The 16,925-nt window shown below is 46.4% G+C and overlaps 2 protein-coding genes and 2 non-coding genes across 6 annotated transcripts in view; 3 read left to right on the forward strand and 1 right to left on the reverse strand.

Annotated features, from left to right (window-relative positions):
- The window catches only part of LOC139050935 (uncharacterized), a 31,323-nt gene extending 21,321 nt beyond the window's left edge, over positions 1–10,002 (reverse strand). Inside the window, exons 1-2 of one of the 2 annotated variants that reach the window (XM_070527803.1) lie at positions 9,452–10,002; positions 3,624–3,789 (exon numbers count right to left, since the gene is read on the reverse strand). In XM_070527803.1, coding sequence (XP_070383904.1) covers positions 3,624–3,727 — 104 coding nt within the window. In that variant the 5' untranslated portion in view covers positions 3,728–3,789; positions 9,452–10,002. Of the gene's footprint in view, positions 1–3,623; positions 3,790–6,033; positions 6,052–9,451 lie in introns of those variants that run through there. The other variant, XM_070527804.1, reaches the window with a different exon arrangement.
- Positions 1–16,925, forward strand: part of Noc1 (Nucleolar complex protein 1) — an 88,192-nt gene that overhangs the window by 39,352 nt on the left and 31,915 nt on the right. For both annotated transcript variants that reach the window (XM_070526482.1, XM_070526481.1), the window contains exons 2-3: positions 12,319–12,631; positions 14,655–14,766. In XM_070526482.1, coding sequence (XP_070382583.1) covers positions 12,319–12,631; positions 14,655–14,766 — 425 coding nt within the window. The remainder of the gene's footprint in view (positions 1–12,318; positions 12,632–14,654; positions 14,767–16,925) is intronic.
- Positions 10,221–10,292, forward strand: TRNAM-CAU (transfer RNA methionine (anticodon CAU)). Its single transcript has one exon. It is a non-coding gene; the product is annotated as a tRNA-Met (tRNA).
- On the forward strand, positions 10,618–10,690 carry TRNAV-CAC (transfer RNA valine (anticodon CAC)). Its single transcript has one exon. It is a non-coding gene; the product is annotated as a tRNA-Val (tRNA).

The raw sequence follows: 16,925 nt of genomic DNA on the forward strand, positions 1-16,925 counted from the left end.
CACACACACACAGACAGAGAGGCACAGAGAAAGACACACGGACAGGGGGGCACACACACAAACACACACACAAACACACACACACACACACACACACATACACACACGCACGCACGCACACACAGGGAGAGGGAGAGGCGAGCCACTTGAAAGAAGCAGCAGCAACAACACGGCGTATGTACAAGGATAGCCCAGCCGGCAAGCCTCTATGGCAGTGGTGCTGCCGCTGACGCAGTTTGTGGTTCGTCCCGTGCCCGCCAGCGGCTCTTTCCGTTCCCGTTTAGGCTAATTCTGGAACTGGGTTTCGCGCACCCGTTCTCTCCAGGGGACGGATTTACGCGCATTCAGCGGCACGGCAGCAGCCGCCTGGCACGCGGCTGAGGGCGGAGCCTGCAGGGAGGGAGGGGAGAAAGGGAGGGAGAGAGGGGGAGAGAGAGAGAGAGAGAGCCCCGCAACTCCTCTCCCGCACCTACATGTGGCACTGAGTGCGTCAGCGAATTTGGCAAGATTTTGAACCGCGGGCGAGAGAAAGACAGACAAGAGGGAGACGTGCGTCTCGGGCTCTGCAGCAGCGCAACGGAGTTCGTCGAGGCGCCCGGAAGAAGGAACGTGCGTTCCGCGACACCGCAGACCCGCGAATCGGTGGTCGACTCGAACAAGGAGATTATACAAAGCCAAACAGGAGCATTCACAGCGCCAAAAATGGAGTTAAAATTTGCTATGCCAAGAGCCCCGGGTATACCATAACGGTATACAATATATTCGGCCTTCACTGATAAGCAACGGCATACGTATTGTCTCCGAGAGCGGTACATGGATTGATACATGTAAATCGCCTATTCAAGAAAAAAGCTGGCACAGTATAACTGCTCTTCGAAATAAAGGGGCTGTGACGTCACAGTCCACTCTCCGCCTACATCACGGCTATAAGCGCGACCCTGGACGTTGGTTTCCGTCATTGAGGAAACCACTGCTGCTTGGGCAGGGTGGGTGTGATGTGGCCACCAGCTATGGCGCCTAGTGGATCGGAGTGAACAGTGGCTCCGAAATATGTGCGCGCACAACAAGTCGTTCATTCTTTTCTTTTATTTGCAATGGAAGAAGAAAAAAACGCAGTTCTCTTTATACAGTCGTAAGCGTGCGATAGCAGTGCCCTCTCTGAATCCACGACCACCGACCCTGCGTGTATAGCACTACTCCGCCCTGGCTCGCGGCCAAGTTCCAAAGCACGGCGAGAGATGATACACTGAACACAGTGCATTCCTCCCTAGGCCTGCAGCCCCGCGTTCGTCGTCCCCCTCGACATCGCGAGGCCGCGTTGCCAAATGGCATACTGCGCCCCGCCCCGTATGACCTCGCGCCTTTGTTGTTTTCGCATCTCCAGGACTCCTATGGGCGCCATGCGACGAAAGACGGTATACGTCTCTGCCCAGCGCCTCCTCGGTGACGCAATTATGCCCGCATGGATACTCCTAGCCGTGACGTCACGTCAGTCGTCTGAAAGCCCCGAATACATTCGGAAGCGAGCTCGGACTGCTTGGCGCCTTCATGCCTGCGTCGATATACGGCACTTTAATATGTACCTTGCAAAGCTATACACGTGAAAGGTTGTGCGCATTTACCAACGCAGTTTATCAAGCTGGTCAATTTCGATGCACTGGTCATAATCCGCACGAGCCATCTCTTTATGGTCAATCCGTGGACTGAGATGAATCTCAGACTGAGATGAACAGCAGATGGGTCCATTTCCACGTACAGTGAACCGCAAATCCTTGCGGGCCACAGAATCTGAGTAAAAGCTGAATAGCTCCGAAAGGTATTCGCATTCCCAACATCTGATAGCATAAGCGAACAGTTAACATTGCGATGTACGGTTTTACTGGCTACTCTTACAGGATGTTCGGAAATTCAACGTTTTTCGAGATACCGTGTTCCGTAAACATTCGTGGTTCACTGTACAGTAAGTTCATCAAGGCTGAAAAGATCCTGTGCCACTCGTAGCACGAGAAGCGCGAACATTATCAGCGACACTGAAGGCACGAAGGAATAACGAAGATAACCTAACTGGCAGCATCAAGCTATCTGGGTCCCGGGCTTGGGACAGTCCCTACAGTGGCCTTGGGCGTCAGTAGTGTCCCGGGTCCACCTGTATATACAACGGCGCGCCGGTGCATGGGCACAAAAACACCACCTGCCATTCGTTCCGTCAACGTTCCATAAATCATATGTCACAACGAGCCAGCAAAATAACTTATAGTTAACAAGGTGGAGACGAACACGGCCAAAGCCTCCAAAACTGGACGGCAAGAGCACGTGTTGGACATCTTGGAGGCCATGGCTATGACAATAGGCGCACATTCTGGCGCCGTCTCAATGAAACATCGGCAGCTGCAAGCGACGGTAAGCACGTACGTCTGTGACCTCGAGTGGAAACGGTCTGAAGGCTAAAGGGGAAAAAATGTTGTGCAGTTTCGGCCGAAGAGCGAATAATTGAAGCCATTTCTTCTCCAGCTCCTCGGACGGTGTCCTAAGAGCAACATAGTGGCGCAACGCAACTGCAGGCGATGCAGCTGCTGCTGTGCAGCAGAGAGAGAGCGCCCTGGCAACTACGAGACGTTTCACAACGCTGGCGCAAAGCCCCGTCATCTATTGTCGTGATGAGCACAGCCACCGACGTTGCGGTCGTTATCCACCTCTAAGGTGCACGTGACGGAACCGAGCAAAACCAAGCTCGTAAATTTACCGGCCTCAATCGTCATCGTCACCCATCATGCACCTCTTTCTTCCCTCTTTCTTTCCCTCTTCCCCTTCCCCCAATGCCGAGTAGCTGGCTAGAGGAATATACCTCAGGCCGACCTCTCGGCATTTCGTGTCATTAAACTTCTTTCTCTCTCTTTCTCTTCTTCTGAGACCACTGCACGGGCCCCGGTGGGGTCACATAAGCGCTGGAACGTGAGCACTAGCGTTAATTCCAGCGCGGCCGGGGCGGGTAATGCACACGGTCGCTCAACTGGAACGCTACAGTCGTGAGCACAACGCTAAAGCCAACAGGGAGTAAGCAGAAATAACGCTACCCTGGTTCCGCTGCAGAGCCAATTGAACGGAGCGCTTTTTTTCAGCCAAACACACTGCGCACACCCCCCCCCCCCCCCCCCCACCACGCGCGGACCGCGCATGCGCCCTTGATGCCATGACAGCACGGCGGCGGCGCGAGCGCGCCTCCATACCCTTATAATTGGCACTGCAATAAAACCCTCAGGGAGGCAAGGTATATGCCTAGAAACAGTTTGAAGAATGTGTAAACATGTTTTCTTATGGCAGGCATCAAGACGCCCTATATATGCATGGCTTGCTAGCAGTAGCGCTAATCCCGTTCATGCTTTGGTTAACCGTGCGTGCTGCAACGGGAACAGCAAGAAAGCAACGTCACATCACCACGTACTCTACAAGCTGTCAAGCCTTCTATCTTCCAGAAGGCCTTTTTACAGCACAACTGTGGTTACCGTCTGCTCGAGATATTACGTGACTGGTCTCTTATTTCCATTTAAAAAAATCCCGAGCCTCACTGTCGCGACAGCAAATAAATCATCAAGACAAAATAAAGAAATGCATCTGTGACTTACAAACAAGCTGTCTGATCTTTAGTAAGGGTGCTGCAAGAAGAATCCAGTACCGTCATCTTGGCTTCAGGTTCCAATTCGTTAGATGAGCCAAACCCACTCTGCATACGTCAGGTCATGGCGTCCTGAGACTCATAGATAGGTGTTGAGTTGTAAGCCTTACTGGAATCTGGAACAGATTAGAACAGGTGTCACAACAAGAGCATCGACAACATGCTGAAAATTAGAATGCTGGAAAGAGAGATGTGGGCACAATAATATAAATGAACTGCCGTTAACCAAAGAAACCAGCATATTTCGCTTGCATCATAAAACAACTTGAGATGAATATTCCAAATGACAACAAAGCGTGATGTAATAACGTTCGATGCTTACTTGTTCCCATGACGATCATTTAGTAATAAGAAAAAATTACAATGAGTCACAATACAAAAAAAAATCTAAAGCCATTCAACTCTGTGAAGGTAGATGACCAGCGAAGCTGTGTAGCAAACGACAAGGAGGTGACACCGAATTTTGTACAAAGGTACGAACACATTTACTGTCTTGATCGGTGGTCATCCTGACGAAAGGTACACACGCACATTTTTATGCATTCGCACTCATTCGTGCTATACATTTGTTATAAACATCCGTTATAAACGTTCGTGTTTTCATTTCGCCATATACTGAGGCAATGAATTCCACACCGAAATCACGGCACCCACGGGCAGTGGGCCAGTGCCGTAAGCGCCTCCGCAGAGGGAGGGTAACCATGGCAACGCTGGCATGATGAGCGGCATCGGAGTCAGCCGTGGAAGAAGACGAGGACATAGGCGCGAGCGATATATTAAGGCAAATAATTTGAGACCGAAATCACCGCAGTGACTGGCAGCGGGCCAGTGCCGTCAGTACCTTCGCAGAGGGAGGTGCAGTATGGGAACGCTGGCATGATGAGCGCCATCGGAGCCAGCTGTGGAAGACGGCGAAGGCGCGTGTATTGGCACGAGCGCGAGGGGCCGTATGGAAACGTTGGCATGGTGAGCGGCGACGGAGCCAGCTGGGGAAGAACACGACGACCAATGCGCGAGCAGTGGCACGAGCCATTGCTGATGATGATAGTTTTTGCTCGCGCACATGAAAATTTCACGGAACCCTAACCATAAACGGCTTCGCTGTAAAGCGCGTAACGAAAGATTAGGTAAGAAATTGTCAAGTGTTCACAAGAAGCACTTACATGATGCCCAGATGACTAGAGTTACGATTGTTATGCACCGAAACCCTTCATTAACCAGTTAAGACAGAACCGTTCCACTTAGAAAGCTCAACAATCTCACATTTGTCACTGCCGCTATCACATGTGCCGTTTGAACCTGTAACGCAATGTGGTGACTCCACCATTCCGCTGTTTCAGAGGCGCTACACTTGTTCGTGTGAGTTTCCGAGCGCTCAATCCTCTCCTTCATTCGCTATGCTCCCTCTCTCTTAATATCTTTCCTGTTGTTCACTCACAGTCCTTTTTCCATGTACATTTTACCTTCTAGAGCAGGCAGGCTTTCCACCCCTACCGGTAGCAGTTGCCAGCTAGCTCTCTCCCTCCTGTCTGTGATCGTTTTAGTGCAGTAGCTATTATATAACCTCGAAGACGCTTCTTCAATTGTTCTTTCCATGGCGTCAGTCCTGCAGGTCACCACGTCATCATCGAAACTGTAGCAGCTGCTTATGGCCTCAGAAACACTACTTGCTCCTCGTATAGCTAGCAGAGACGCCTCCTTCAAGTCTACCGATTCGGTCCTCTCGCTATGCCTGTCCAACAGGAGTCAATGGCGGTTGCATAAGTTCGACTTAATCTAACAAGCTGTTCGTCGTAAGCCGATCATCTTCTTTCAGTGTGTCTATTGGAAACCAACCAAATGCCCACACATTGCTCCTCATATCAGGAAACTCGGCATAACCGGGTGCCTCTTGATGGGACTCTAATGTATATTACACAGAATTGTCTACTGTTACGACAGCCCCCCTAGCGTTCTTGCAAAGAGGTGACAGTAAGCGGGATATTTGTATTTTGTTCAATAGAGTGTTACACTCTTAAAAAGGTTTGCACCCTTTGGGGCTTATACCTTGTCCCACAACACTAGCATATGCCTTGCTTGCGTTACCTTTCTTGAAAAATCTGCGCTCGCTAGTTTCCTATCGAGAATGGTGTCACGCTGATAACGCACACGCCGTTCGCGACCTGCAAGTATACCGGGCTCGCAGCGTTAAAAAAAGGAAACGCAAGCAAGGTAGAAGAGAATTGTTGTTGCGGGACACCATACGACGCGGAGGGTGCAAACTTGCTAGTTTTCTATTTTTTTTTTAACACAAGGCCATAAGACAGCGCGCACATGCAATTGTTACATGTATAACGCAATGATTTGTCGAGGATAATCACCTTGCAAAGTCACAAAGCCATTTGAAGCAGAAAGGACGAAAGTTAGGCAAATCCCTGCACTAACCGTCATTCACGTGCTGGCTAAGCAACCATGTTTGCTGCTCCCACAGAACAATAGCGCCAGAGTTGCCTCTAGTAATTTTTGTGTTAAATAGATGTTGGACATGGTCTCCGAGACAGGGCGTGAATCTCAGAGGCAATGTGTTGGAGGACAAGCTAATCCCTTAAACGATACAAATATTTATTATAGTACACCTTTCATTTTAAGGGCAAACGCTTAAAATCTTCCTGGTATGAAATAATTGACTCAGTAAACTTTGAGTAAAATTCGTACCAAATTTTAATGAAAGTCCCAATGTATTGAAATGGGATCGATATCTTCTTAAGGGGCAGCCAGAGTTACCCTCAGTGGTACTTATTAGCATTCGCTCTTGTGAGCACTCACAGGGCTGCGTACAATTAGGATTCGTTTCGGATTAAGCAGGACAAATATGGCAACCAAATATGGTATATCAAACAAAACGGACCATGAAATGACAGCGGATGTTTCGAAGTAGGCTCGTGACTATACACACGTGACGCTTCACTTTCAATTCTATAGAAGAAACTCAGGCCATCTCCGTGCATTTAAGCACTTCCGAGGCACGACCATTTGTCTATGGTCGAACGGCGAATTCGAAATACACCAAAGCCATGGCCTTCGAGACTGCCACACATAAGTCGCAGTCTCTGAGGCCATGCAGAACTGACGCAAAATTTTTTTCGGCTGTTTCACCTTTCTGTGACGACCATTCACTTAAATCACGGAGACGTGCGTCTTTCCCAGCACGTCATGAAACAAAGGAAAAATCTAATTGAAAAAATCGCATCTGCCGCTGCTCTGTTATACGGCACACAACTTTGCAACATGAACACATTTTGGTGTCCGGATCATTGAATATAACATTTAGCAGCGTTACTTGACCGCTTTCTCAAGACAAAATGAGAATTTCGCTTCCTCCGCGCTTCTTTGCAATGTCCAAATCGCACCAGCGGGCGAGAAGCAGAAACCAGTCTTGACCATGCTTCGCCATAAAGCAAACGACGGCACAAACGGGTGACGTCATACCCGGCATATTTCGAACATTACGATTTCTTTCCCTTGAAAATTCAGAAAACTGTGTCAAGTGCTATTATGGACGACCTGGAGCATAAAATGACATCTTGCTATGAAATCTGTGCTATGAAATCTGTGTGTATATATTCCAGAGAAAGCCACCCGTGAATGCACATAGGACACTGATGGTTCAGTGAGGTTCTAATATCTTCTGTCCCTGTTGTTCTGTGCATAACCAACACTATACAGCAACACGTACGCACATATGAGCGCAGTTGTGTTTTTAACCGACACATCTGGGGCACCGTGACCCTATTACCCCGACATTCAAATATGTTGCATTTCGGCTTCCACAGAAGTCTGTCTAAAAATGCACGTGTCTTCAGCTGAGCAGAAAAATAAAAGGCCGAGACCCACACATTGCTCCTGCACCTATATGAAGAGCAAGTCCAATCGATGTTAATTTGGGTCGAAAAACTCAACGCAATTCATTCACGAGGAAGCTTTAGCTCGGGGTTTCCTATCTAAATACATGAGAAATGAGAAATCGCTTTGCTCGGCTGCACCAAATATGATTAGTTTTATTACAATTAAGAGAAAAAAAAGTTAAAATCGAGTGACTGCAGAAAGCCAATTTCTATTTAGGAAGTCGATTCTTTTACAAAAATTTGTTGAATATTGCAAAATTTAGAAAAACGATCCTATGAAGTTTATAACTATGCGATTGGCAATGAAAACCGATATAATAATTCTGTAAACTGCACACAATAATAATTTTTAAGCGGACAAAACGTATTAACTTGTGAATAGGACTTTTGCAAAACCCTTGTACCCACAGCAACATATTCACATGGTCTGTAAACTAATATATTAAGTTTGTCTGCTTCAGACGCACTAGTAGATGCATTTGAAAGAACTGCGATATTTCTTCTTGGTATGGAGTTACGAATTTGTACTTCGTGCTTATATTTCTTTCACAGTTACCAATTTACTGCAATTTCCTGAAAAAGGAAGTATCGAAATTCCGCTTCTAAAAGTAACTATAATCTTACTTTCTACTTCAAATGCAACCAATCTCACCGAAATTGGTCCAGGAGTTATCTCAAAAAAACATCTCTGGTTTTTAAATCTATTTCAATATGTGACATAGGCGACCACGTGACTTTCTGTGCGTTTATATACACTATACACTCTAAAAACGGTTGCACCCTTGGGGGTGTATATTTGTCCCACAACGATAATCGTCATCTGCCTTGCTTGCGTTTCCTTTCCTGAAAACTCGGCGCTCGCTACTTTCCTGTCGAGAATTCTGTGTCACACTGATAACGCGCAAGCCGTTCGTGACTGGGAAGTACCGGGCTTGCAGCGCTAAAGAAAGGAAACGCGGGCAAGACAGATGACGATTACCGTTGTGGGACAAGATAAGCCCCAAAGGGTGTAATTCTTTTAAGAGCGTACACTCTAAAAAGAGTTGCGCCCTTAGGGGTGTATATTTGCCACACAACGATAATCACCACCTGTCTTGCCCGCATTTCCTTTCTTTAACGCTGCGAGGCCGACAGCAGAGTAGCGGGCGCGGCATTTTCAAGAAAAGAAACGCAAGCAAGGCAGATGACGATTATTGTTGTGTGGCAGTTATACACCCCAAAGGGTGTAAACTTTATTTAGAGTGTGTATGTTATTCCCAAAGATTGGAGTTGTGCAAAAAAAAAAGAAGACCTAGTATCTAGCAGAACTAATGAAAATGAGCTGCTCATTGCAAGAAAACAATGTTCGGTGTGGGGGTCACTCACCGACAACGATTGATAAAAGCCGCGCTATCAGCTGCAAAAAGCCGCAAGCGCAAGTTTCGTATCTGGAAGAGCACGAATGCAGATAGGAGACGCGCCGCTCGCATTTCAAGAAACCCAGCTCCACGTCTGGCAGGCCACTCTATAGCCCGGCACTTGCGAAACACGGAATAACAACACTGAGACAGTGACTTGGTCGCACCAAATCACGCGGAAATCGCTGCACTTGTTTATATATGACAGGCGTGAAATACGGCAGCCACGGTACGCGCCAACGTTACAACAGTGATTGCCCAGTGTGGCACACATTTCGATCATTGCAAATGGGCAAATAAAAGTCATTAATCAAATCTCGTTTCTATGAACTCAGAATTTGCACGAGGCGCTGCAACGACAAGTTTTCTTTCTACGTTATTTCGCATTCTCCTTCTTACAGCAAAAGAAAATGCAAGGGCAGGAACAAAAAAAAAAAATTCCAATTTCGCAAACAAGAGCTACACTTGGTTTGATGCAGCGACTGCGCACTGCTCACCTGGTTGTCTGAAGGCTTTGGCGCACCGAGAACACTCCACTGTCACTTAGCGTCGCAGTCACTTTTCGCTAATCACTTCGCCGCACCAACCGCGCCGTCACAACAGATGCCACCGAAGCGAGTTCGCGTATCACCGCACCGCGCGACGAATACACGCAACCACCGGTGTGCCGATATCACAGTGCCCAACAACTTCGAGCGAGAAATGCCGCAACGCGCCGTCGTGTTCGTCCTCAAAACGCGGCGGCCGCCTTGGTTCCATTACGCTTCGGTGCATATTAGGCAAGCCGGAGGTCGCCGACTCGGATTTCAGCCAAATTTGGTAATCCCGAGACCGTTTCCTCGGACGTCACGTGGCCCCCCCATGGTCTCAAAATAAAACGCGCGCGCTAGCGGCCAGACCTCAATACGAGGCCGCCCGAGAAGCAAGGGCGAGTGCGCTGCAGCGTTTAATCTCTCGGTATCAAGAAGTAGGGAGAAGCAAACGCAATAGGAGGCAGAAACTACGTTAAGATCCAAGAACGTCGCATCAGCTGGGCCGAGCAGCCCACCATGATTCTTGCCGATGGGGCGCTGCCATGATTGTTTACGCGAGATGCACGAATGAAATAGCAGGGAACAAGTGCGCAGTTTGTTTTCTTTGACAAGATGCAGTTGTGAAAGCTTGTAGAAGGGCATAGGACGTGCCAAAACAACGATGAATATCAAGCAAAACAATGTGAACTAAGAATTTGTTTAAAAATAAGTTTAAGAACTTCATGCAACACTTAGCAGAGTGGCGCAGTGGAAGCGTGCTGGGCCCATAACCCAGAGGTCCGTGGATCGAAACCACGCTCTGCTACAATCTTTTTTTTTTTCCTCTGGGAAACATTTTTCTTTTGCCGGTTTAAATAAATTCGTTAAGAAGGCGCATAAGCATGTGCATGACCATTAATAACGTAATTGCAATGAGCGCTTTAGTTTCCTGTTTTGTAAACTGGTACACGTGTCTTGCCAGACTAAATACCAGTGCAAAATGTAGCAAGCACTCGGTTCTCTGACGGCATCAGAACATGACTTCCTGTCACAGCAGCAATCACAAAATTTGTGTCGAAATTGTTGTTCTTGTTGCAGTGTTCAGATGAGTTTTTGTTCACTACGTGTCGATGAAAGGCTTGCTTCAAGCGGTTTCCGTGGTGTAGTGGTTATCACGTGCGCCTCACACGCGCAAGGTCCCCGGTTCGATCCCGGGCGGAAACAATTTTTTTTTTCATTGCTTGATCCTGTTATTTTTTTTTATTTTCCTTCGGCATGGTATGCAGTATGATTCCTGCAAATTATGAATACTCCGTAGTAAATTGATATCTGATCAAATTACGAACGATTCCCTCCCCACTTGTCTGATTGCTGAATTATTTTTAATTCACGAAATCAAAATAGTGCTTGTTAGAGGTTCTTAACTGGGAACATCTGCCACATACATCAATAAATGCCGTTGTGGGACCGCTAATTTTTGTAAACATCGGAGAGGATAAAAATAACCGATGTGTGCCGGAAACTCTTTGCCTTAGGCCAACTGGCATGCGTGATATTTTGGCTTGTGAGAATTCAATATGTACATAGTCTTCGAGATATTAACAATACAAGCAAACGAGGGATTGAAACGTCAGGCTGGAGCTTCTTGTGGAGCATATATGTGGGGCATCCGTTTCAGAGCTTCTGCTTGAGGCGCGCCGTATATGTTCAGAGTCAGCAAAGATAGCTATGAAATTATGCGCACCGTGGGAACCGATCTAGAAGCTTTCCGCGTTGTTTGCTTTTATTGACGATAACTAGCGGTGACGCTGACGGCGAATCTTTAATTTATTCAACGTTTAGTCCAATAACACAGTGGTGAGTTGATGTAAAACGTTACTTAAATTTGCATGCACCACTGCTGTTTGTCTGCGCAGTGCACAAAACACACAGGGAGACGTGTTTGCGTGAAGCCTTGTTGTGCGCCATTGTTCATAACCTGTGAGAGAGTTGAGCGTTGTCGTTGCCTCACATGACACATCGCATTGCAGCAGAAGTGTTGGCAGAACTATGGGGTTGTACGTGCCAAAACCACAATCTGATTGTGTGGCACGCCGTAGAGCTGCGCTCAAATTTTGCATTTGGGAGTATCGTGCACATAATCGGTGAATTTTTTACTGCTTTATATAACTTCACCCCATCGCTTCTGCGATTCCCACTAGAGGTAATGCAAGATATTTGGGTTCGCTCAAAGGTGAATTGGCGCATTTATTAAATTTCAGTTGCGGTGCTTAGTGTGAGCGGTCGGGTTGGCGCACCAAGCTCATGTCAACGAACAAGATGGTGCATTTCTGATCGGTATCTAATGTATTGATTTCAATTGGCTCCATCCCACAGCTTGCACAAATGAGCCAATCGTAATTGAGAAATTTGATCCCAATTGGGCTTGATCGCGACCGAATATATGCAGTCTGTGACACTGTGAATCAAACGGCTCACTTGCGATCGCTAATATATGCGCTTTGTGGTACCGCCATGGAGGAAGGAAACTCCATGGTACCGCAAATCACACGGTGCACTTACGATCGCGATTGGCTCCTTTGCGCAAGTTGCGTAATGGGGCCAATCGTGGTCCATAAATTCGATTCTGATCGGGTGTTATCACGATCGAAAGTACACCGTGTCACACCGGTATCATGTCAGTGAATTTCAATTATACGTGTTAATCCGTTCCCTCATTGTGAAGAAACTAATGCCAATAATCAACTCGCGCCAAGGCAAGTTAAATTCAGTTAATGTGGTGTTATTTATTTGAAACATTACTTGGGTTTCCGTGGCATAATTACTACACCGTGGGCATTATACTTTCGTAGGGAGGAAACTACCCGAGGATACGCACCCGAGGATGTGCTGTTTGTAGGACAAAGTCAGCCTGCTCACAACTATGACGTCTGGCAACGTAGAGGTACAATGGCTGCGCCCATTGCAATGGCTGACGACGTGCAGTCAAGTGGCACTGCGCGTAGAAAGCATAAAAAAGAAAGCTTACCCAGACCCAAGATCTTCAAAAAGACAAATGCAAAGTTCCATAACAATGTGTCGAAGCCACCGTTCGGCAGTGAGGCTTCGGAGGCCGTCAAGTTCAACCAGATGCTCGTCAAGCCGAACAAGAAGTGGTACGAGCAGGTAAGAACGTCGCATTCCCTCGTGTTTGCAGCTGATGCATAGTTCTATTCATTCTGAGTGAAACGGCTCCCAGGTTGTCTCTAGATTGCTGCAGATTACCTAACGTAGGAATTACGGGCAATGCGTACTGCCTGTCCTAAAGGATCACATCTGTTGTCAACGAATGTCCTTTGAAAGTGTGGATTTTACTGACGGATTACCGTGGCCACAACGAGAACACTTCTTGTCGTTTACACGCAAATCTCTCTGGACATTGTTAGAAGGTATGACATGTTTTTTATCGGTGATTAGCACATTATCTTATCAACAAAACATCAAGCTTCTGTCTTAAGGGGCCCTGTACTACTTTTTCTTGAAGTGAAAATGAACTATTTCAGAAATACTATGCCGCAAGAAGTACTTCAATGCGTTCAGCCGAAGCGGAGTTATTGGCAATCAAACACGGCCTCCGATTTGCTCCGATTCCTTCTTCAATGCGTTGCACTGCGAAGGCTACGGCGCAGTGGGGCGTGCCCACAACGCTCCGCCTTCTAATGTCACCGTGGCGCGCAGTTCAAATTTCATTTTGGATGTTAACGTATACGCCACGACTTCTGCCGTTGGTCCCTACGACGCGCTAAACATAAGCCAAACGGAGTTGTCCTCAGCTAGCCGCAGTGCGCTTAGCCAGTGGACTCGTGGCGGCACCCCGCGGCAGCCGCGGTATCTACGCTATGTAGCCTACCGCAGCTTGATGTCGGCTATCGGCCAATAGCAGCCGTCCAAGGAAATGACGAAATAGTGCGTCTAGAAGAGAGTGAGGACAATGTCTTCTGTTGAAAAGAGAGCGTTTGAGAGAAAGGTGACTTCGCGATCCGCTTGCGAGTTCCACGCATTGCATACGACAGCAAAACTTGACTGAGGTCGTCACAAGAAGATATGCTGCCCGCGGACTAAGTTATCTCACCAAGCCCGTGGGGTGGTTCAGGACCCCTTTAGGATCGTGCGTGCATGAAAGCCATGTGGTTGTACTTTCCTGTCAAATTATGGTCAAAGTTGCTTGCGTAAATTTCTTATTGGTATCAATATAATCTTAACGCTTCTTTTCTCACCTAGCATATGTAGGTTTATCGCTTATTATCACCACAGTTGTATCTTAAGCTCTGAAGTCTGGTGCTTCCTAGGCATTAGGGTAATTCGCTGTTCTTTGCATACTACTAAACGCATCCTTCCAAATGTGACTATGCCAGTTATTCAAAGACGACAATGGCTATTGACGATGTCATGGTGTCCAAGCAGGAAGAAGTCATAGAGAGCGTGAATAAATGTCGAGGCTACAGCATTTGAGCAAGCTTTCTTTCCTCATCCTTCCTATTCAAGCCACTCAATTAGGCACACCATTCGCATCAAAGGTCATGCCAGGCACTTAGAAGCTTTTCCGGTGTCCAGTAACTGCAGTTGCAGTAGTGTCACTCGAAAATTTCACTAGAAAGTTGTGCCTTTACGGAATGTTGCTTATGTAAATGTAAGCATCCGAGCTTGTGACACCTTTTTGTGGAACTGGTTTAAGCAAGGAGAACAGAGTTATTATTGCGTTGACAACCCATATTCCACTTAGTTGTTGACACAGAACCGTGATGGCAACATTATGATTAACATACACTTTCTTTGTTATTTTTCCTTGGTGACCACCCTCCATCGAAAAAGTGTTTGTAGGACTTTTGGTTAAACAAAATGCAACAAGGTGTCGTAACAAGTACTGCTGCTGTCATCTTCATTGCCAGTGTTCTCGTAATCTTTAAAGGTAAAGGGCAATACTTTATGGTCTGGTTCGCTGTAGTCCAATTCAGCTCTTTTACACTTCACTTGTTTTTCTTTTGCTTTTTTTTTAATATGTAAAGCACTCAAGAAAACTGAACATGGACATTGTAAGGCGAGTGAAAGTGTTGGTGGACCGGCACACCGTGTCAGTAGTTGATAAGTTCTGTGGGGTCTTCCCATGGTCGTCACTGATGTGACCTTTCCGATCATTTGATCTATGCAGCTTCCAGTAGGGGACTCCACGACAGTTCCTGACAACCCTCCCGAACTGGTCTCAGCCAAGCGCAAGTTGGCGGAAGCCCTATTTGAGCATGACAAGGAACTTTACAAGAAACGTAAGCTCATTGACACAGGCACAGCAGTGACTTGCAACACAAAGTAACAAATTATTTTTGAAAAAGAGGGAGACAACAATGTTAGGATGAAAGAGCATAACATAAAGATGTTTGAACTACAGCCTCCGAACCTTGTGTGGGTCTTCATGTGGTTTGCTGCAACATAAGCAAGTGCAAGATTGTGCTAGCTTTTGCTAACTTGTGGACCTACCATCTATGGAGACTGAACGAGTGCTCTTTGGCTGGAACAACAAGCAATCAAAAGCCAGCCTATGTTCCTGAGAGTTTCGCAAATTTCAGCGTTTAATTTGGTGGCTCTTGAGCAGTCGGGTGAACTCCTGTGCAGCTATTTGAATGTGTGTGTGTCTGCATGGCCACTCCTGGTGCAGGGGTAGTCAAGCACATGCATTGTGCTTCTCCAGTGGATGTATTCCTCTTTGTGTGGTCTGGACTAGCAGAAGCCTGGCGACAAGCATAACAGCATGATAAGTGGTATGTTAAATGGATAATTCAAGAATGCAGCTGTGAACTCGCCACTTCCAATTCAAAAGGAATTTGTAGAAGAGTGCCAGCAAATTATGTTGGCTCATTTACGTAACATTATGTTGAAGTTTAACTGTTTACCAAGGTAATGTTGTGTCCTTGTAAACAAGTTTGTCCTCATTACTGAAAGACAGGGAGCACTATCATATTTTGTTCGCATATCTGATTCAATCATATCTGATTGCACTATCATAAACAAAAAAGCGTATTTCTTTTGTTCTTGTTGTAGTTCTGTTGTAGGCCCTAACCATTGACAGCACTTCTAACTGTATTGGTAGCTGTATTAGCCAGACAACAGCACCTTTGTTGTTTTGAATCATGGCATGGTATTGAGACATGGCAAATTTGTTGCACGTAGACTTGTGACTTCTGGCACTGGCAGGTTTGGTTATCGTGACTTGCCTCCTCCCTCTCCCCGTCCCGACTTTGTCTACTCGAGAGTTAGCAACCCTAGTCTCACATAATTTTTCCCTCTTTTATAAAAATTTATCCCCTCCAGATGCTCTGTGCACAATTATGCATGCCAAGGTGGTGCAGCAAAGGCAAACGCACTGATAAAAATAATGGTATTTAAAACATCTCACATACATCTTGAAACACTTCTGGTTGTGCCTGTCCTGCAAACATGGATAACATTTGCAAAATGATTTAGTAAAATGAGTTGGAAGGTAGATGACTCAGTGTATGTGCTTGGTGTCAGTATGTCATCATGTGGCAGGTTTGCTTCTTTATGTGTTCTTCACGGTAACTTACATCACAATTTTTTTTTTTTATCAGGAGGCTGGATAAGTGCTTTCCAAGTACGCTGGCCACAAAATACATAGTTCTCATATTTTACATTCCTGTCGAGAGTTCCCGATGGCATGGAGTGCTAATTCTCTTAACCTAACAAAGCTCGCTGTATAATTAAATATACATAATCTGTTCCACAGCTGTACACTTTTGTTTTGAAAGATTTTAATGGACAGGATCAATTAGCACCTGAAGGGGACATTCAAGTGTTCAGTGGTGAGGTCGAACCTCGGTCTCCCAGAACAACAGCCTGGTGCTCTAACTACATTTGAACCTTTCTATACATAAAAGCAGGAAAGACACAAAAATATGTTCATTATGTTCGATATTCGTTATAAGCATATATTTGCAACACCCCAATATTGGCGAAAAACAGTTTACATTTACTTCGTCATATCGGATAATTCGTTATGTCCGTATCTGCTATACCGACATTTTACTGTATTAGGCCACGATTGTACATAGTTCTCTTGTACCGATGTCAAATATTGACACATGCACTTATCTTTATCGGGCGACCACTTCTCGCCGCCTAACAAATGTTATCGCACAGCGCAGGACGCGCCTGCATGTAAAAGAAGTTTCTGGAATGTTATCGATGGTTCCGTCCACTGTCTTTCACCGCAACTTGTGTTATCTGATTGCAAGTGTGCGCGACGCGAATAATGTACAACTTTGTGAAAGGCACGCAGGTCCCAGCGATTGCTCTGGAACATTCGATGACAGATGGATAAAAGCCAACGCGCTTCACCCGCTCATCAGAATTTCGATGACCGCCGATTGTGTTCGCCGCTACCATCATTCTTTGAGCGTAGCCTGTTTTT

The sequence above is a fragment of the Dermacentor albipictus genome, chromosome 10 (assembly GCF_038994185.2).
Source record: "Dermacentor albipictus isolate Rhodes 1998 colony chromosome 10, USDA_Dalb.pri_finalv2, whole genome shotgun sequence".
Taxonomy (NCBI): domain Eukaryota; kingdom Metazoa; phylum Arthropoda; class Arachnida; order Ixodida; family Ixodidae; genus Dermacentor; species Dermacentor albipictus.